Source organism: Pituophis catenifer, unplaced genomic scaffold (genome assembly GCF_029215685.1).
Source record: "Pituophis catenifer annectens isolate HBS135680 unplaced genomic scaffold, rPitCat1.0.hap2 SCAF_4, whole genome shotgun sequence".
Taxonomy (NCBI): Eukaryota; Metazoa; Chordata; class Lepidosauria; order Squamata; family Colubridae; genus Pituophis; species Pituophis catenifer.
Genome location: NW_027256884.1, coordinates 92,060,979 through 92,082,441, shown reverse-complemented (window position 1 = coordinate 92,082,441; position 21,463 = coordinate 92,060,979). Strand labels below are relative to the sequence as shown.

The window sequence follows — 21,463 nt, the reverse complement described above, 5'->3', positions numbered from 1 at the left end:
ACAAGTTCGTCGTTCGAACATTATTTCGGAGCCACTGTTCCATAACAGAAAATAATAGTTGCTTCCTTCGTCATTGCTTCGCGCTCGCTTTACGAGCGTCATAAAAAGCAGACAAGAATTGACTCTCTCCTTCTGTCATCGGCACTGGAGAGAAAGCCGGTGGTGGCAATAAGCCTGGCTGGCCAATAGCACGAAGGACAGCTGTTTAAGCCACGCCCCTTTCTCCTTCCAGCAGCAAATCAGAACGAAGCAAACGGGGCTCGTCCTACCACCGGCTTATGTCCGTGGGGCGGGTTTTGCTTCTGCTCGGGCCGTGTGAGGAGGAGGAGGAGGAGGAGGAAGGGAAGGACGGCAGGTCGAGCGGCGCCGTCACTGAATTCGGGCCTCCCGCTATCACCGCACACGCAGGATGGCGGCTGCCGTGGCTGGGTTTCGTGCTTCTTACCACCGTTTCTTAGACAAGATCGAGCTTATGTTGCCGCCCCGGCTGCGCCCTTTGTATAACCACCCTGCAGGTATTGGAAGAAAAGAGGGAGGGGAGAGAATGGGGGAAAGACCGGCAATTTGAATCGCTGGAGGTGATCCGTGTTAAGGGTGTGAGAAGGTGAATGTGAAAAGAAAAAGTAAATGGTCCTGCAGACGTCCACTTGAAGAAGGCCTGTCTTTTTAACAGCCGTCTAGAAAGAGTGTTCCAGGATATGCAGTTTTACCTGCCATGGCATCGTAGTCGTGAGAAACCTCTATTTCCATTACATTTGGATATATTTTGCCCCCTCCTATTGCAGTATTGGTCATGAAGTGTCCACATGTGATGTGTTACCGAATGTCAAATATCTGGCTAGTTTCTGAGGAATTAAAGTTGAAGCCCAATTTACTGTGAAGTTTGTTAAGTGACCTTGGACCAGGTACTGTGCTTTAACCCTATTTCAATGCTTTCTTGAACTCCAAATTGAAAGGCAGAATACCAGAGAACACTTAGTCACTGCATCTCCAATAGTTAAATGGATGGAACATTGCAATTTTTTTTCAAGAAATTCTGCAAAGTATTCATCTCTCCATTTCTCTGGAGAACAGAGTTTACAAAAGCTAGACTGGCCTTCCCACGATATTGAATGTTTGAATGTTTTAGAATTCCATACATCATTGAAGGTCCCAGCTATGTGAGCAACCACCCTATAAACTGAATAAATAAGTTCTAGGAGTTGTAAATGTCTATGGGGATTCTAGGTCATTCACGTCATAATTGTCCCAAAGGTGCTTTTTCCAGTGTTAGAACTTACAACTGAAAAAACTTCATGGATGAGAAGCAAAATGTTTTCAAAGAAAAAAACCAAGAAAATCCAGTTGCCTTTTGGGAAAAAACACCTTTAGGAGTTTTACTTCAAATTCATTTGATAGGCACTAGGTTGGAGAAAGCTATAAAATATCTGGACAGGGTGAGGGTAATAATCCAATGGGATATTTCAGTGTCCTTTCTACAATTCAGTGGCAGAAGGGAAATAACCTATAACCTCCTTCCCCATCCTTTATTAAGCCCGTCCCCCTTACCAAAAAGATGTTGAAGTTCGAATACATTTTAAATCTTATAGGGTCATATATAATTTAAAGTTTGTCACCTCCTACTTCTCCTTCGCCTTTAGTTTTAGTAATGCAATCATCAAGGAATTGACAAAGCTTACAGAAAATGTAACATCTGTTTATTCTCCTTGACACAGAACTTTCAGAAATAGAGTCTGTTATCTTTATTGCTAGCAATAAAGAGTGAAAGACTGAATTAAGGCAGCTAAATGGAGAGTCAAACTGTCATACAGGAAAAATACAATAGATAAGCTGCAGTGCTACAAAATAGTGATTTGAATTGCTGATATTTAGCCTAAAATTAAGATTCTAAGATTAACCTGCAGAGTTGCCTCATGATGAGATTGAAGGCAAACAAATTTAATTTATAATAATAAATAAATGTGTAACTGTTAGTATCTATTTCAAAATAGATACTTTCTGGTGAAGGAATGTTATTGGTTAAATTGCAACAGAAACTTGCTAGTCCGGAAAAGATCATTGCCGAGTTCTTACCTGCCCAGAAGTGCTGACTGGTGTGTTTGCCCCATGGCTTGTGTCAGAGCCTTGTAAAAAAAATTGTCAATGGCTGCTGTTCCCCATTATTTTCAAATAAAAGTTGCAAGGGGAAAAAATATCCTCAACCCCATATTTAAAGGTTTCTGTGCATTCCTTCGGCTGAGGTTACAGGGTAGGGGCGGGGAGGTAGCGGTTATCATTAAAGAAGGTCTGAGACCGAGGGAGGCCACTGTTCCTCAGACGGCTGGCTGTGAATCCCTCCTTGTGAGATGGGGCCACGGGGTTCAGATGGGTTTGCTGATCACGTACTTGGCTCCCTGCCACGTGGCAACAGCCCTGCCCGAGCTACTCAACGTCATCACCGCGGTGGCGGTTGATACCCCTAGGCTTATGGTCATGGGGGATTTCAACCTGCCGTCCGTGGGTGAGGCGTCTGAGGTGGCTCGGGAGTTCATGGCTTCCATGACAGCTATGGACCTGACCCAGTTAATTCATGGCCCTACCCACACGGGGGGAAACACGCTGGATCTGGTTTTTGTCTCTGGACAGTGGTTGAGTGACCTTGAGATAGGAGATATAGCTACCGAGCCCTTGTCATGGTCAGATCACTCTCTCCTTCGTCTCAACCTTCGAACCGCTGCACCCCGCTGCAGGGAGGCGGAGCTGGTAAGATGGTTCCACCCCAGGCGCCTGATGGATCCTGACAGGTTCCAGAGGGAGCTTGGGCCATTTCCTGAGGCTCTGGCACACGCCTCGACTGTAGACCTGATGGCCGCCTGGGATAGGGCGGCCACTGGAGCTCTGGATCGGGTCGTGCCTTTGCGGGCTCTGACCCGGCGCCGATCTCATTTGGCTCCTTGGTTCACTGAGGAGGTGAGGGAGTTGAAGCGCCAGAAAAGACGCCTGGAGAGTAGTTGGAGGGCCAGTCTTTCTGAATCGGACCGGACACTGGTAAGATCTCATATTAGGAATTACCTAGTGGCGATAAAAGCAGCGAAATGTAGTTATTTTGCTGCTCTTATTGCGTCATCAGATAACCGCCCGGCTGCCCTGTTTAGGGTGACCCGCTCCCTGCTCCACCAGGAAGCGCAGGAGGACCCCTTGGAGGGTAGAGCTGAGGATTTTGTTCAGTATCTGTATGACAAAATCACTCAGATTCAGGAAGATTTGGACTCCGACTGGGTAGTCTCAGGGGGAGGGACTGGGGCAGGTCTTGAGAATGTTATCTGGGATGAGTTTGATCCTGTGACCCCTGAGGACGTGGACAGGATTCTGGGCAGACTGAACATGACCACTTGTTTATTGGACCCATGCCCCTCCTGGTTAGTGCTGGCTTCCTGGGAGGTGACACGAGGCTGGCTCCAGGGGATTATAAATGCTTCGTTGGGTGAGGGTGACTTTCCCGCTGCCTTGAAAGAGGCGATGGTGAGGCCTCTCCTCAAGAAGCCTTTCCTGGACCCGACAATGTTGGTTAATTATCGTCCGGTCTCCAACCTTCGCTTCGTGGCGAAGGTTGTTGAGAGCGTGGTTGCTCAACAGTTCCCCCAGCACCTGGATGAAATGACATATCTGGATCCGTTCCAGACAGGCTTCAGGCCCGGGTATAGCACGGAAACGGCATTGGTCGCGTTGGTAGATGATCTCTGGAGGGCTCGGGACGGGGTGCTCCTCTGTCCTGGTCCTGTTAGATCTCTCAGCGGCTTTTGATACCATCGACCATGGTATCATGCTGCACCGGTTGGAAGAGTTAGGCTTGGGAGACACTGTGTTGCGGTGGTTCTCCTTTCTCTCTGACCGGTCGCAGTCTCTGTTGACAGGGGGGCAGAGGTCGACCGCGAGGCCCCTCATATGTGGGGTGCCGCAAGGGTCGGTCCTCTCGCCCCTCCTCTTCAACATTTATGTGAAGCCGCTGGGCGAGATCATCCGTGGTTTCGGGGTGAAGTACCACCAGTACGCTGATGACACCCAGCTGTACATCTCCACCCTGGACCACCCCAACGATGCCCTTGAAGTGATGTCCCGGTGCCTGGAGGCCGTGCGGATCTGGATGGGGAGGAATAGGCTCAGGCTCAACCCATCCAAGACCGAGTGGCTGTGGTTTCCGACGTCCCGATAAAGTCAGTTGGCGCCATCGCTGACTCTTGGGGGCGAATCATTGGCCCCCACAGAGAGGGCTCGCAACTTGGGCGTCCTCCTGGATTCACGGCTGTCTTTAGAAGAGCATTTGACGGCCGTGACCAGGAGGATTTTTCATCAGGTTCGCTTGATTCGCCAGTTGCATCCCTTTCTGGATTGGGACTCCCTATGCACGGTCACTCATGCCCTCGTCACCTCCCGCCTGGACTATTGTAACATTCTCTACATGGGGCTCCCCTTGAGGAGCACCCGGAGGCTCCAACTGGCACAGAGTGCGGCCGCGCGGGTGGTAATGGGAGCGACATGGCGTTCCCATATAACACGTCCCCTGCGCGAGCTGCACTGGCTCCCGGTGGTCTTCCGGGTGCGCTTCAAGGTTTTGGTTACCACCTTTAGAGCACTCCATGGCTTAGGACCTGGTTATCTACGGGACCGCCTACTACCACCAATAGCCTCCCACCGGCCGGTATGCTTTCATAGAGAGGGGCTCCTCCAGGTGCCGTCGGCCAAACAATGTTGACTGGCGGCCCCTAGGGGGAGAGCCTTCTCTGTGGGGACACCTACTATTTGGAACGAGCTCCCCCTGGAGATACGGAGGATCCCAGATCTGCGCACCTTCCGCCGCGCTCTTAATACGTTTTTATTCCACCAGGCGGGCCTGGCCTAATCTTTTCCCTCTTTTTAATTATGCAAATTTTAATCGTTTTTTAAATGATTGGGGTTTTAATCTGTTTGGGCCAAATTGCTTAATTTGATTTTACTTTGTTTTTAAATTTTGTATCTATGTATTTTTACTGTTTGGTTGTTCACTGCCCTGAGTCCTTCGGGAGTAGGGTGGTATATAAATTAAATTAAATTAAATTAAATTAAATTAAATTAAATTAAATTAAATAAATAAATAAATAAATAAATAAATAAATAATAATAATAATAATAATAATAATAATAATAATAATAAAGTAGCAACTAAGTACATCTACTATGCAGCTATTGTTATATTACAGCTTGCTGCAGACAGAATTTTTATTTCTTGGGGTTCTAAAATCCTGTCATACTGCAATAACAGGAGCAAATGTATTTTTAGTTTAAAAAATGCCTTATCCCAGTTTTGTATAAGAGTTCTGGCGGTATCTGGACTATTGAGGACCTTGCAAGAGTTATTCATGCCCCATCACCTTTTATTTATTTCATTTCAAGTTGTTTCATATGAGGCTGTCTTTGAAGATTATCGTATCAAGAAATTTGAATTGGTCTCAAATGCAATTGCATGGTTGTTAACAGATACATGCTAGTACAAACACCTATGCTTCGGCCTTGTGCCCGCTTCCTATTGGCTTCTGAGAGGAAGTCAAACTATTGTTTTGGAATTGAAAAACTATATGGCTTAAACTGGAGTACTTGTAGGACTGCCTTTTGCAACCAGTTTTATCCAACCCAACTTGTATGTCCTGGAAGAACCTGTTTGTAGTTCCCCAATTCCATGAGGTAAGAATGGCGGAGGCCTGCAGATAGTGGTTTTTTTGGTGGTGTGTGTTTGTGTGTATATTTATCTGCCCTTTGGAACCATTTCCTTCAGAAATTCAGTCAGACCCTACTATTGACTTTCAGTAAATTACAACAAATAGTTATTTCAAAGAGCTTTTGGACATTTTGATGCCATCAGTTACTGATTGCTTTATTTGTAGTTAGGGATTAGTTATTTTTTAAGTCTGTACTTAGACTGTAGACATTTTATTGCATTGCATAGGCATACTATAAACTACAAAGCACAGATTCCTCATTTCTTGGTGATATCATATTAAACTGTATTTGTACCCCTTTGGATTTATTCAGTGGAAGAAAGGAAATGTGGCATATGTAACAATTATTTTAACAATAAACTGTTATTTGTTTTATAAGAAACTCACTTCAGTATCTCTTTGGTATACTTTTTCAGGTTAGTAATAGCTGGGCTGTGTAAGAAGAGAAAAGTTATTAACAAGATTCTTTCCCAATCACTTGAGTGTGAATTGTGTTTGAATATAAAGAGAGATGTGCTTATTTAATTTAACAGTCTGTCCTACAGTGGTTGAAACAGTATTTATGGGAAACTCACAGAAAGAACAAGAGTACACCAACACCTTACTGTATTTCTTCCTTAGCAATAGGTTTGGAAAGGGAAGCTGACGCCAGTGATTGAGGTGGTAAATAAACATACTGCATAAAAAACAACCTTATTTCCAAACTTCATAGCTTTTCTTCTTCAACCTATTGATTACTTTGGTTGTTCCTTCAGTAGCTGTTCTCTATCCTACTATATTTGACTTGTGATGAGCACAAATATATTCAATGTTCCAACTGTAGTTAGTTGCACCATACATTTATATAAATCAGTATATTACTGGTAGTTGTACTGAATTACTGCTTTTCTCAACAGTTACACAATGAATCGTTTTTGCTGAGCTACATTACAACATCAGGATAATGTTTAGGCACTGTCTTCTTAGCTTTAGTGTCAGTTTCTGTTCAATTTTAAACATATTTTCAAAGTCCATGCCATGTGAACCTGGAACAGTTTGATGGCCTAATTTGATACAGTATGACATTTCCCCTAGATTGGAACATAACCTCCAGTATTGGAGAGAAATCTTTTTACTTCTGGCTTGTGAAATATTCTTTGCAGTTAACACTTTCATTTCTTATTCTAGTAATTCCTTGCACTCTATAGATAATCCTATTATTTAAGATGGTTAATTATCATGCAGTGAAAAGTGAAGTGTTGGCAGTAAAAGAAATTAGCTGCTGTTTTCTATTCATTGTAATATTTCTTTTAATAGAAAACTTTAGAACACAAGGCAGCAAAAATAACTAATCATACTGGGAAATAATTTGTGGCTCGTAATAGTTAAGTGAATTTATAAAGAAGGAGTCTTATAAAACAACTGCTAGTTATATTTCAAAGTAGCATTCATAATCACCTGGATCAGGACTGGCATAAGATAGGTATAGATATACAAAGATATTCTGATCTAAACTTAAGCAAATGAAGGATTTACCAAAACAAAAACCTGAAATGAAATGATGAAAAAAAATAAGAGAACCGAGTAACAGAAGTTGTGAGAAGCAATTTGTACTCAAAACAAATTCCTATTCTGGACATGTACTCAGACACACATTTCTTTTTGTTTCATATTCACCTGGCTAAACCATTATTTTACATTTTCTTCTCATATTATTAGTTGTTTAGCATTCTAATGAAAAGTAAAATTTAAAATCTGACCAAGTCTTGATGTATGCAACTGCCTGATCCAACAATATGTATTTAGCCTAAATAACTTGATTCTAGGTGCAGCATGATGGTTCAGCGGTTAAATGCTGGGCTTGTCAGCTGAAAAGCCGATAGCTCGGGTTTGAGACCCAAGTGCCATGTGATGGAATGAGTTTCCGTTACTCACCCCAGCTTCTGCCAATCTTGCTGTTTTGAAAGCATGCAAATGCAAGTAGATAAATAAGTACTACTTTGGCAGGAACATTACTGTGTTCTGTATTTTCATGTTGGCCACGATGTTGGAATTATCTCCCAGACAGCGCAGGCTCTCGGCTGGGAATTGAAGATAGCACTGCCCCTTGACTGGATAGGGGAAACCTTTAAAACTTTTTAACTTCATTCTACAACAATTGTCACAACCTTTATATATCATATCTATGTTCACAACATTATTATTTATGTAAGGGCATATCCAAGTTTGCCATGAGTTGTTCATTGAGAATATTTCTTTAATTCTAGTGCTTTGTTATCCTCTTTGTCTGCACCTACTAGTTAATATAAAAAATACATACATACACACCACTAGATTGCAATAGTTTTCTGAAAGACTTAATTAGAACTGAGTACTTCAAAGTATTAACTTTAATTTGTAAAGTGGTTATCATACTTCCCTAGAATGGTGTGAAATATTACATGTCTAGAACATCTGTAAAATAACAGAAAAGTAGAGGTTTTTTTTAAAAAAATACACTACTCAGAGATGCAATGCACGCCGTACAACATTACTGAACTTAGTGCTTTCCAAATAAATTGAGTAACAATCTCCAGAAATCCTGGTGTAGCATAGCTATTGGCCATGCTGAATTGAAATGCTGGAATTTAAAGCACCATGAAAAAATTACCCATGTCAAAAGGTAGGCCAGCTGATGCCTGTTGGTAGTTGGATTTCAGTGTACATCAAATCCAGCAAGTATGTAAAAGATTGAAGTCTAAAACTCAACGTCCAGGGGCCAGGTCCAGCCCACGGGGTGCTTAGATGTGGCCCGCGGGGCTGGCCCTGGAAACAGGAAAGGACTGGCCCGCGGTGCCTCTGCCAGCGAAAACGGAGCTCGTAAGGGCTATGTGAGGCCCTCGTGAGCTGCATTTTCACTGGAAGAGGGTTGCAGAAGGCAGTCACAGCCGAAAATGCAGCTCTGGAGCCCGTTTTTGCTGGCAGAGCACTTGGGCCACCACAGGTGCCCCTGACACAAGTGACATCGAGCTGTCCACGCCCACCCTGGCCATGCCCACTCTGGCTCCCCGAGGTCAAACACAACCCTGATACAGCCCTCTATGAAATTGAGTTTGACACCCCTGCTCTAAGGTATGCGGTTTTGCTCATATTGTCCTTCAGTCCTTAGACATTCATGGACATTATTTCCAAAAACCTATTTAAAACTTATTCCTAAATAGGAGTTGGACTTACAAAATAACTTGTGAAATAACAGTTATGTGGATAATCTAAAGTCTCTTTAATTTCAGAGAGATTTCAGCTGCCCAGTTCCCAATCAAGTCCCATTTCAGTCACAATGGATTTCTCTCTTTTAGAGAAATGTTGGTTTGTCATTAGGGCTTACCAGAAATGCGATTTAACTGCATTTATCTAGCTAAAGGTAAGATAGAGATAAAGCTTTGTTTTTATGCCTGAAACTACATCCTCCAAACTGGAAATGATTTTGAGATATTCTTAGTTTGATCCAACCCTGAAATAGATCTGTTCTCTTCCCCTTAGGACACCTCTATAAGGCATTGCATGTCAAAACAACTAGAGACAGGGACAGTTTCTTTTCTCGTGCCATCACTCTAATTCTTACAATACTGTTTAACGTCTATGTACATTTCCCCATGTACTGCTGTAGCATTATTGTTATCTGTCTTACCTTCTTTACTCCCTTGTCTTTTTGGTATTATCATTATGATTATTATTACTCTGTTGCCTTGCATGTACACTGAGAGCTTCTGCACTGGAAAATTCCTTGTGTCTAATCACACTTGGCCAAATAAAGTATTCTAATGAGTCTAATGTTTCATCTTGACCTGCTTCTGCTTTGGAGGGATTACTCCTGTAAAATGCTGAACCTTCTGCTGGTAGAGTTCAAAAGGAATACTGTAGAACAGTTTTGTATAATAATCCAACACATTTTATACATCCATAATTATTTATTTATAGATAATAGGTGCTTTTTCTTCTGAGGCTTTGCATGCAATGTCTTACTTTCAGCATGAAAAGCAGTTTCCCTTGCAGCACCTGACATTTCAAAAAAGGAACCCAATTATTACAAAAAAGTTATCCATCCCTTGAATTCATTTTAGAAGGTTCTTAGATAGTTTTCAGAGAAATTACTTCTAGTGAGCAATATTGTACTCTGGATTATTTCACTTCACAAACAGCAATTTATATCTCTTAAAGTATATTATAAACTTATGTGAACCCTAAACTGAGTGATTTTACAGTTACAATCTCTGGGATAACAATAGAAAATGAAAATGTAAGAGCAGCTTGGCCAGGTTTATTGTTAGAAAACAGAATAAAATACTGTATAAAGTTCTATGACCTAGGAAAAAAACAGTTTTATGAATCCATTTTAAATATTTTACTGTATCAAATATTGGGAGGTTGCAGTATTTGAGTGACTCCAATAGCATTTGGGCAAAGATTAGGAAAATAATGGGAATTTCCATTGTATAAGTAGGTCTACTCATCCACCCCCAAGTCTGAGAGAGAATTGCTGGCCTAAAGTCATCCAGCTGTCTTTGTACCTAAGGCAGGACTAGAAATCATGGTTTCCCGTTTTCCAGCCTGATGCTTTAACTGCTAAACTCTCTGAAGTTTACTTCTATAATTGTTATTTTTACTGTTTATTTCTGTCCCACTTATTATGATTACTCAAAGCACTTTTGATAGTTTTGTCCCATACTTACATACTAGTTGATTACATTTGAGGTTAATCAAATCATATCAAGGCAGGAGGTTATTTATTTATTTGCATTCACTTATTTATTGTTATACTATTGACTACCAGAATCAAAAATTTGCTGTTAAGAGTTTACCATAAATAATTTTTTTCTATGTAGGTACAAATAGCTGTTAACATAAGAGGCTGTGGTCTGCCCTCTTCTCAAGAAGCCATCGCTGGATTCCACCCTGTTGGATAATTTCCGACCTGTGTCCAATCTTCCCTTTTGGGGGAAGGTTGTTGAGAAGGTGGTTGTGTGGCAGCTCCAGAGGTTTCTGGATGAAACAGATTATCTAGACTCCTACCAGTCAGGATTCAGGCCTGGATATGAGACAGAAATGGCATTGGTTGCACTTTTTTATGAGCTTTGGCGGGAGCGAGATAGGGGTAGTGCATCCATCCTTGCTATACTTGACCTCTGAGCCGCTTTCAATACCATCAACCATGGTATCCTTCTGGAGCAACTTCAGGGGTTAGGAGTAGGAAACTGTTGCTATCCTTCCTTTCTCTGTGGCTGCTCTCAATCAATGTTAATAGGAAGTGAGAGATCCAGGCCTGGCCCATTACTTTGTGGCATCTCGTAGAGTTCAATACTCCCTCTGTGCCTATTCAACATCTACCTGAAGCCGTTGAGTGAGATTATCCATCACTATCAATATGCTGATGATACTAAGCTGTATATCTCAGCCCCTGGTGAATTAAGCAATGCCATGATCTCCCTTTCACAATGCCTGGAGGCTGTTAGGGGCTGAATGGAGACCAATGGGTTGAAACAACCCTGGCAAGACCTGAGTGGCTGTGGGTTTGGGTTCTTTGGTCCATGGAGAATTGCCACCTTTAGTCTTGGATAGGTGTCTTTAGTCTTTGAGTGCCACTGCCTCAAACAGACCCAGTGCATAATCTGGCTGTTGTCCTGGAATTGCGATTCCTGCTCAAAGAGCAGATGGCAGTCGTGACCAGGAGGGCCTTTCCGCAACTGCAGATTGTGTACCAGTTACGCCCTTTCCTGGACCAACAATACATACTCACGGTCACTCATGCCCTAGTCACCTGCCATCTTTTCTATTGCAATGTGTTCTACATGGAGCTACCCTTGAAAAGCATCCGGAAGCTCCAGCTGGTGCAAAATGCAGTGGCCCACATGGTATTGTGCAGACGTGTGCATATGTGTTACCTCATTGCAATGCAATGTGTGCATTGGTTAGCAATTTGCTTCTGGGTGCAATTCAAAGTGCTGGTTGTCACTTTTAAAGCCCTTCATGGCTTGGGACCAAGTTATCTGAGGGACCGTCTCTTGCCAGTCACATCCACCCAACCCCACTAGATCAGACAGGCAAAGAATATTGCAGGTCCCATCACGTAAGGAGATACATCTGGCAGGACCCAGAAGAAAGGCCTTCTCTGTGGTGGCTTCCTCCCTCTGGAACATCATCCCTCCGGAAATTAGACTGACTCCCCACTCTGACACTCTTTTGGAAGGCCCTGAAGACGTGATTCTGCCAATGGGCCTGGGGAATCCAGAGCAGGATGGAGCACATTAAATGGCTGGTATGAGTGTGTATTGTCACCGGAGGGTGGGGGGTTACTTTATTATTATTTTGTTATTTTTATTTCTTTTATATTGTGTTTTTGTTTCCTATGAGCCACCTTGAATTGCCATGAGTAGGCGGCAATATAATATAAATTTATAATATAATATAATATAAATTTTGCAAATAAATAAATAAACATGAAACATTTTATACAAATGAAGAAAAGCTGCATTTTCTTCATTCATTTTGGAAAAATGTATTTTTGTCATCATCACAATTCCTTTTTCCTGCAAGGTGGATATACTTCATGAATTTCAAGACATGCTAAACTACTACATAGGTTTTACTCAAAGAAATTTAATCATAACTTGTTTCTCTCTTGGCCTGCAGATCAAAAAATATTTTATTGAAATGAATATAATAATTTTTTGAGACTAAGTAAAATCTTCTCTTGCAGGTCCCAAAACAGTGTTTTTTTGGGCACCTGTTATGAAATGGGTAAGTTGATTCAGTTATTCATACAAAACATACATAATTCTAGTGTTTCCTGTGTTAAAGGCCAGTTATATACTTTAAGTGTAGTTAAAAAAAACCTGGAGAATCTCCTGGTAGACGAGGCCTTTCTTTTGCATAGCCAAAGACTATATTAATCCAATCTTTGAAAAAAAAATTCTTTCCTCATTGTGTGAAATGTCATCTGAGAACTTGGTGAAAAAAATTATTGGTCAATATCTCTATCAGACTTGCAATGTAATTTCTCAAAAGTCTATATTAAAATACTTTTTAGTCATGTAGCCAGACTTAAATAAACAAGGAATGCATTATAGATCAGTTAGAATCTAACATAATAGTTTAGTTTAGTTTATTGTCATTGTACATGGTACAACAAAATTAAGTGCCGTCTTTGGTAGCAATAGCAATAGTACTTAGACTTATATACTGCTTCACAGTGCTTTACAGCCCCTCTCTAAGCGGTTTACAGAGTCAGCATATTGCCCCCAACAATCTGGGTCCTCATTTTACCGACCTATGGCTGACCCAGTGATCTCATCTTGTATACAATTTCCTCAACTTGTTCTAAACTGCCTTGAGTTGCCTCTTGGGTAGCTACCCGTGTATATGGGTAGCATATACATTTCATAATAAATAAGTAAATAAAATCTTCATGTGCCAGCTGAACACAATCTGAAATATCTGAGCTGGTTGTTTATAGTTCTCTTGGCCATTGTAAAGGTGGTTGGGAAGCTGTCACTTCCCTTCCTAGTTTCTGTCTCATTAGAATGGGAAAATCTACTATGTCATGATTGTGGTCAGCATCATCATGGACAGTTTGGGAAAGGTATATCCCATCAATAGTCAGGTCCGCCCATTTTTCATGCTCCTTCTCCCTGTCCCTCCCTTCCATGAGATCATGGAAATAGGCTGAAAAATGAAATCACAAAAGTGACAGAGCATCTCTGGTTTGTATGACTGATATATGTTGGGATATCGATTAAATTGAGTTCCAAATCAACCTGGTTTTATTTGATACAAACATGTTAATGCCAATCCATTGGATTGATAGGGAATCATGTACCACTCAATTCCTAGTTTTGTCCTTGACCCAATTTAAAACTTAAAATGGATTGGAAAATGTAACTCCAGCTATCTAAATGGCAAGCATGAAATATATGATTTCAAACTAAATGTTATAGACCAGTGGTTCTCAAACACTTTGGTCCTGGACCCCTTTACATTCTTAAAAATGATAGAAGACACCCAAAGAGCTTTGGTTTATGTGAATTATATCAATATTTATTGTATTAGAAATTAAAACAGAGAAATTTAAACATATTTATTTGACTTCAAGGACAAAGGAAAGGGTCCCTAGATCATATTTTGAGAACTGCTGGTATAGACTGTAAAACTTTGGTATTAATAAAAAATGTATTACTGACACATTAAATTAAGCTATTGCTTTCTTATTGCAGGGTTTGGTATGTGCTGGAATGGCTGATATGGCTAGGCCTGCTGAAAAACTCAGCACTTCACAGTCTTGCGTCCTAATGGCTACAGGTATGTATGTATTTTCTTTTAATTATCTAGTATAGGGGGAAAAAAGGTTAAATCATCAGTTCTGTTTTAATACCAAGACAAAGCTAAACTAACATTTTATTTTATGAAAGGTTTTCAAGCCATATACTTGAAATATATATATAAAATTTTATAAATTTTTATGCAATTATTAACTTTGCCTGACTGTCTAACTGGAACACCTAAAATAGGTATACTTGAACCAAAAGCACATTAGTCTAGAGATTTTGCTTAGGTTATATACATAGTCCTTGTTTAGCAACCACAATTGGGACTGGCAGCTTGGTTGCTAAAATGATGAAGACCCTAAAAGAAATCAAATAATGGCAATTGTGCCTATGATTTTACTTTATCTTTCCTTTTTCCCAACTACCCTGCCATTTGGAATGCTTACCCAGTGCTGGAATAATTAGCAAGAAGGGAATTAATGTTTATATTTATATTCATTGGGAATAAATGCATAAAAGAAAGTAAACAGATACACATGGGGAATACACATTGAATGGAATGCTCTAGTGCCTGCAGCTCTGAGCAAACAGCCACTTTATTGTGTGTGTGTCTGTGTGTTTTATTTCTTGTAATCTTTTCCAATTTTTCTGTCTATAAGGAAGGAAAGACAAGGGAAAATGGGTCAGGCACAAGACAACAGATACTGGCTGTAATGGTAGTCCTGTGACTGAGAAAAACTCTAAAGGTCGTAAATGCGCACCTTGGTCCCAAATTATTTTTTATGATCCTTGTAAAATTGAACAGCCTGTAAATGAGATTTTACCTGTATATAAATTATTGACTTTCAGCAGAGATGTAAGGAATATTGCTAAATTCAATTCTATTCTAAAAATTAAAGTGGCTGCAATCTGTTCATTGCTGTAAAAGTGTATCTTATTGGTTTACATACCTGATTTTTCATCTTTTGCTTAGTTTTAAAGTTTCAGATTATCTTCCTCAAACAGCAGAGTTATTTTGTCAAATAAGTGTTAAAAGTGTTACAGGTTGCAAGTTTTAAACATTAGTTCCTGTTTCATTTCATGATAGTAAAAACGAGAGCCAAAACTGTATATAGTACTTTATTGCAGGTTCATTGCTGGATAACAGAACTGTTCAATAACATTTTTAATCTGCCATTCAAGCATATATTTTTCTTGTACTAGACTTATAAATCTATAGATCTTCTGGGTTTTAGATTAAGATAGTAGTTCTAGATCAGGGGTGTCAAACTCGTGGCATCACATTGTCATCACATGACGTATTGTGACTTTTCCCTTTTTCCTAAACTGGGGGTAGGCGTGGCCAGCATGTGACGCATCCAGCCCCTGGGCCGCGATTTTGACACCCCTGGTCTAGATGCTGTAAGCTTTCATTCAGCTGTAAGGGAAATGGTAGCAATCCTATAATTACTAAATAAACTTGGTGAGAGAGTAGACTGAAAGGGAGAAACTATGAGGTTTTCCTTATAGGTTTTGATAAATTTTGAGAATGCAACCATTATTTTAAATTGGTAATAGATCTGTATTTTGTTTTCTAATTCAACAGGCCTTATCTGGTCAAGGTATTCTCTAGTAATTATTCCTAAAAACTGGGGTCTGTTTACTGTTAATTTCTTTGTTGGCTGTGCTGGTGGCTCTCAGCTGTACCGCATATGGAGGTAGGTAATTAGGAAGAATGTTTGCCAATGTTGCGTTCTATTATTGAATTCTGAAAGTTGTACTTCCAACGTATTTAAAAATAGGAAAGACACTATGATAGGACCAGAAAAAAAAAAAAGAAATGGTAGCCCTCCCAACCATTTTTTTTCATGTTGGTGTCTGACCCTATTCCCAACTATTGTTATAGGGACTTGGAGTTGGTCAGTGTTAGAAATATGTAAAAAATAATTCTTGATTTTTTTTAAAGAAAAATTGTCCAACGAGACAGAAGCATTAGATGCCTTATTAGCTGATAGTGAAGTTTTTGGTTCTCCTTAGTTCAGCTCATCTGTTCTGTTCCCTACGGTAGTAGCTATATCTGTAGGATAGGATTAGTTGGTTCTTTAGCAGGCCAGTCTTTGAAAGCTATAACAGTTTTCATTTAATAAAAGCAATTTTTATTAGACTGCCATTAGATAATATTTCAGTTATTTAGATTTATTCAAACCCATTGTTTCCCTTGTATAATGCAAATTGATGACCTGGTAACAGCTATCTTGCTGACCTTTGCTTTGAACATTGCCTATCTTATAAAAGTCCTTGGGAAAATGTTGCTCTGGTTTTTCTACTTTTTATGCAATCCATACAGTATGTGTTACTCATCTTCTGTTTAGTAACAGTATTATTAGAGCAGGTGGCAATAGCTAGGAAATTTTGACAGATCTTGAAAAAGCTAAATAGGACTAAACCAGTTTTTTATCTGGATAAGCAACTTTCAGGAAATTCCAAGGCTGTAGACCTGTGAAGCTGAACCTATGGCACGCGTGCCACAGGTGACACGTGTAGCCATATTGGTGGGCACGCAAGCTCAGCTCCGGCGTGCATGTGTGTGCCCAGAAACAGGCTGTTTCCTGCCTCCGGAGGGCGTGGGGGGTGGGGAAGGCCTGTTTTTCTCTTTCCCCAGCCTCCAGAGCCTTTCTAGGAGTCTGGGGAGAGCGAAAACGGCTTTCCCCCACCCCCCGTAGGCCCTCTGGAGCCCGGAAACGGTGGGACTGGAAGTTGGAAAACAGGCTGTTTTTGGCCTCCGGAGGGCCTCTTGGGGGGTGGGGTTGCCCTCTCCAGACTCTTAGAAAGGCTCTGGAGCCTGGTGAGAGAGAAAAACAGACCTACCGGGCCATCACGTGCCAGGAGTAGGGAGAGTGTGGGGAGGGTCGCATGCGCAGGGGCGGGGTGCATAGAATTATGGATGTGGGCATGCACGCGTGTAACCCCCCCCCTTGCTCCTGGCACGCGATGGCAAAAAGGTTAGTCATCACTGCTATAGATGATATTGGGATGTCAAAAATATATCTCAGTAGAATGCAGTGGAAAGGTTTTGAGGTTTCATCTTGCTAAAAGTACTGCACTACTGATTTACAGAAACTGTAAATCAGTTTCTACTGATTGAAAATACATATTAATAGCAAGCTTAAGTGATATAATTCTAGATTTATATTTTTGAATTGATATAACATCAAGCAGAACTTTCCCAACAAGTAATGCTTCTAGAAAGAAACATGAATGTGCACAAATAAACTTTGCCAGCTATTTTTGATTTAAAATAGGGTCTACCAGATCTGAGTTGCAAAACCCAGATCCAGCAAAGATACAAATGTTTTCCATTGTTTGCCATCTAATGGTTGTCCAGATTTTTGCAGTCCATATCTGATAGCCTTCTTTAAACAGAATATATAATAAAACCTGTTTTTTGAATTAAATTACAAGCAAATTAAAATCAATGCAGTATAGTTATATCTCTTATTGTATATCAAACATGTTTTTAAAGAGCTGACAGGAAAAACAATATAGCAAATAAAAATATAATTTCTAATTTAATGCAGTGTTTTTTTCTTCTTCAAAATATATTGGCAATAGTGAATAATTTGTATTCTCTTTTTCTGACAGGTATAACCAAGAGTTAAAAGCCAAGGAACTGGAAAAGCAACAGTAGAAATTCTAGTTAATTTCTTCTAATCTCAATGTAAACTACTTCCTAAGGGACCTACAGTACTTTTAATCCTGTTCAGTTGCCCAGTGTGAATTTTTACTAAAAGTGGTAGAGCATGTTTTTCTATAAAGTTAGAAAGCAGCCTCTTTGCATTTAAATAAACTCTTTAATAAGCTCCTAGTCTATTCTTAAGCCCAAATGCAACTGGTGCAAGTATTTTTAAGGACAGAAGCAAGATGACTTTTCCAACTGCTCAGAAACCTGAATTTGAAGGGGAAAAGGTGATTTAGGGGACTCGGGTTCTCACACCATATCTTTCACTAGCAACTTAAATATAATCTTTTCCAGGCTCATGGAATTGCCACTTCACAATCAGAAAAAGACATATTAAGTTTCAGGAGGTGCATAGATGCCAAATATATATTCTTCTTTACAGTAACATTGCTACAGTTTTAATAGCTATAGATCCAATGGCCCAAACAGCACAAAACTACTCTAAATCTGGGCAGAGGGTAGGAACGAATTCATATATTTTGCTATATTTTAGAAATGCTAACTTTTTCAAAATATGAAAATTTGTCAGAATCATAGGCTCATATAAAAAATATTTTGGGATACATGTGCAAAATGCCTGTTGTAGACTGGGATTTATATTATATTTTGTTTTTACATAGCTAGAGAAATGTTACTTTTTCAGCATGTTCCTGAACTTCATAGACCCAAAGACAGACGTAGGAAATAATATTGGTAGATATAACAACTATAAGTGAACATGTACACAGAAAATGAAGCATTTCGTATTTGCTGAGTTATTTTCAAGTGGCTTACTTTTATACCTATATGCAAGGCATATATTCAATTACTGCAATATATCCTACATTAGTCTGTCCTTGAAGACCATCCAGAAGTTGTAACAGAGCTAAAATGTGATGACGTACTTCTGAGTGTCCCACACATCGTTGTGTTCTATCACTGTTGCATAAGTTGCATTGGTTTCCAATTGTTTTCCAAGTACAATTGAAGGTACTAGTTATCACTTTTAAAGACCCATATGACCCATGGCCAGATTGTTTGCCCAACTGCCTCTCCCTTAGAATATCGGTCCATCCCATCAGGTGAGATAGGGTGGGGGGTCACTTTAGGTGCCTTCCCACAACACCTAGTCAGATCCTGGGAGCATGCTTTTAACATAGCTGCCCCTGTTCTTTGAAGCAATCTCTCACCTGAGATGAGGGAGTGTACCCTTTTAACCCTTCTTAAGGCCTTGAAGACCTGATTCTTCCGTTAAGCATTAGGGTAGGATGGGGTAATGTCACAGGATTAGTAGCATGGATTACTATAGTGCCTCGGTGGGATTTTATTTTTATTGGTTTTGCTATCAGCCATCTAGGATTACTATGCAAGATAGGCAGCCAGTTAAGTTCTTTAAATAAAAAATATGAGATCTGAGACTCTTAAGATCTCTCTCACTCCACATCATTAGCCCATGTTCCTCTCTCAGGACCCTCCATCTTCTCTTACATTTCTTTTCCTTACTTTCTTTACCCATTAGCTCCCTGGCCCATGTTTTTGCTCATTCTAGGCCTTGTGCTATTCCTTCTTGTGTGTGAAATTGCATATCTTTGCTCCAGTCGTCTTGCTGCTGATTCTCATCATGGCTAAACAGATTTATTTCTGGAATAACTTATGATTTCCAAGCTTTCCTGCTTACCTGGTAATATCACTGGAATCTTTTTCCTTTTCTTCACCTTTCTTGGATAGATAGCAGCACTTCAAAATAAAGCAATTGTATATAACAATACTGCTCTTGCCTGATTGTATGGATGTATGGATATTTAATGCTCTAGAGACTTCATAGATACAGGGGAGGTTTCTATAAATAGGTTGTTGCTTACCGATTTTTTAAGAATTACTATCCAAGTTCCCTTTTATTCAGGGGGGAAATGAATAACACTAGAGCCCAGCAGTATGAGTTCAACAGTGTAAAGATAGGAATTATGCATCTTTAGATGCTGTATATCTACAATTCCCAGTACCATTCAGTATTAAATATGCTGGCGGGGGTTATTTTACATTGCAAAATTTGGAAAACCACAAGCTAAATATATATATATATATATTTCAAACTGCTTTTTTGACAACTTATGCAAACTGAGCAATGCCTTATTTTAAAGTTGAAAAACTATCCTTAAAAAAATGAAAACATGTTTCTTTCTTGTAGGGAATGTATGTTGTAACAGTCTCTGCACCATGCTTTTCTGTTTCAAATAAAACTCATTTTATGAGGATAATGAGGATACTCATTTCTACCTCTCCGCTCCACACTCCATTTGGGTGCACTACTTGTGTTGCTCCAGTTTGCTCAGTGTTATATGTCATGTAAACCCACCGAGTTAAGCCAAAACAAATAAAATAAAACCTAGTCTGACTTTATATGATATGAATCCAGCCATTTGAATTCTGACTATTTATAAAGTACAAATTATTCCATTGTCTATCATAGATTGACAAATTGAGACTTACAACAGACCACTAATGAAAAAAGTTTATTAAAATATTCACAAGAGTACAATATAAAGCTGCTTATGAGAATATGGAGAAGAAAGAAGACTTGTACAATAAAAAAATTCCAGTTTTTTAAAAGTGCAGAAACAAGGTAAAAAAGGGCTCAGTGTTGCATGGCATGGATTTACCTAGTGACAGGAAATCTTAGAACATCTAAGGTTTGGGAAGTTAACTTTCACAACCAGAAGTCATTTGGCTTTTATAGAAAATTATAGCACCACAAAAACACTGCTCATACATAAGTTGAGAGATTTTTGTACCTTAGTTTGGAATCTGAATTCAATACATGAAAAGTGCAACTCACAGCATTCACAAATAGAAACTATGAAGTGTTTTGGACAGTTACATGATTTTGTAATCTATTAAGACTTGGGTTTCAGGCTTGTATATTGATGACTGAATTACTTCTTCTACCAAAATATACTAAGAGAAAGGAAACTAGTGTAAATTGAGCTAGTTACAAGACAGAGTATAATTACTTGAAAAAATGATGCATCAGGACAAATCTAAATGCCTGATGAAAGAAACAAAGATGCCATTGAATTTTATGTTAACAATTGGGATTGATTTTACCTTTTATGATTTTTTCTGAATAAATTCGAATTTAATTGTTCAGTTTGTTCACCTGAAGTATTGTTTATGATTCAACTTTTTGTTCAAAAATTAGATTTCTTCATCTTCAAATGTAATTTTTTTTGTAGGGGATATGAACATAGAAATTTAACTGACAGTCAATAAACAACAGTATCATGATAAATCTGAGGTCTTTGGACTTCTAAAAATATGATGACAATATGGTTTATGTAATGAAGATCAAGGAATATTTTAGCACCATTCACAGCAAAGTTCAATGAGTTCAAACAAAAGAAGCAAAGCTTCTCATTACAATATTCCTGAAAAGACAACTTCTACATTAACATCTAAACCTCCTCATTCCCCCCGTAAAACAGAAATCTCAGCATCAGCCAACTGTTTCTTGTCCACTCACTGAGGCTCCATTACTGAGGAATAACGAATTCCGTGGTGAATACCCTGATGAATGCCTTGTTCTTAATTAAAGTATGTAATATAATTTTGATACAGTGTTTCCATAAATATGGCTCAAAAATGTTACTCATTATTCTAAATCACACACAAGACATTTAAAACAGATTTAAATATCTTTTGGTTAATTCTAAATAGCTGCTCAAGTGTTTAAATCTAGGGATATTTGGACAAATTTTCAG

The 21,463-nt window shown here is 39.6% G+C and overlaps 1 protein-coding gene across 1 annotated transcript; it reads left to right on the top strand.

The window, feature by feature from the left end:
* Positions 1–293: 293 nt before the first annotated feature.
* On the top strand, positions 294–17,847 carry MPC2 (mitochondrial pyruvate carrier 2). The gene is made up of 5 exons (XM_070942688.1): positions 294–515; positions 12,445–12,485; positions 13,958–14,042; positions 15,594–15,705; positions 17,630–17,847. The coding sequence occupies exons 1-5, from the start codon at positions 410–412 to the stop codon at positions 17,673–17,675; spliced, it is 390 nt and encodes a 129-aa protein (XP_070798789.1). The 5' UTR covers positions 294–409; the 3' UTR covers positions 17,676–17,847.
* The last annotated feature ends 3,616 nt before the right edge of the window (positions 17,848–21,463 follow it).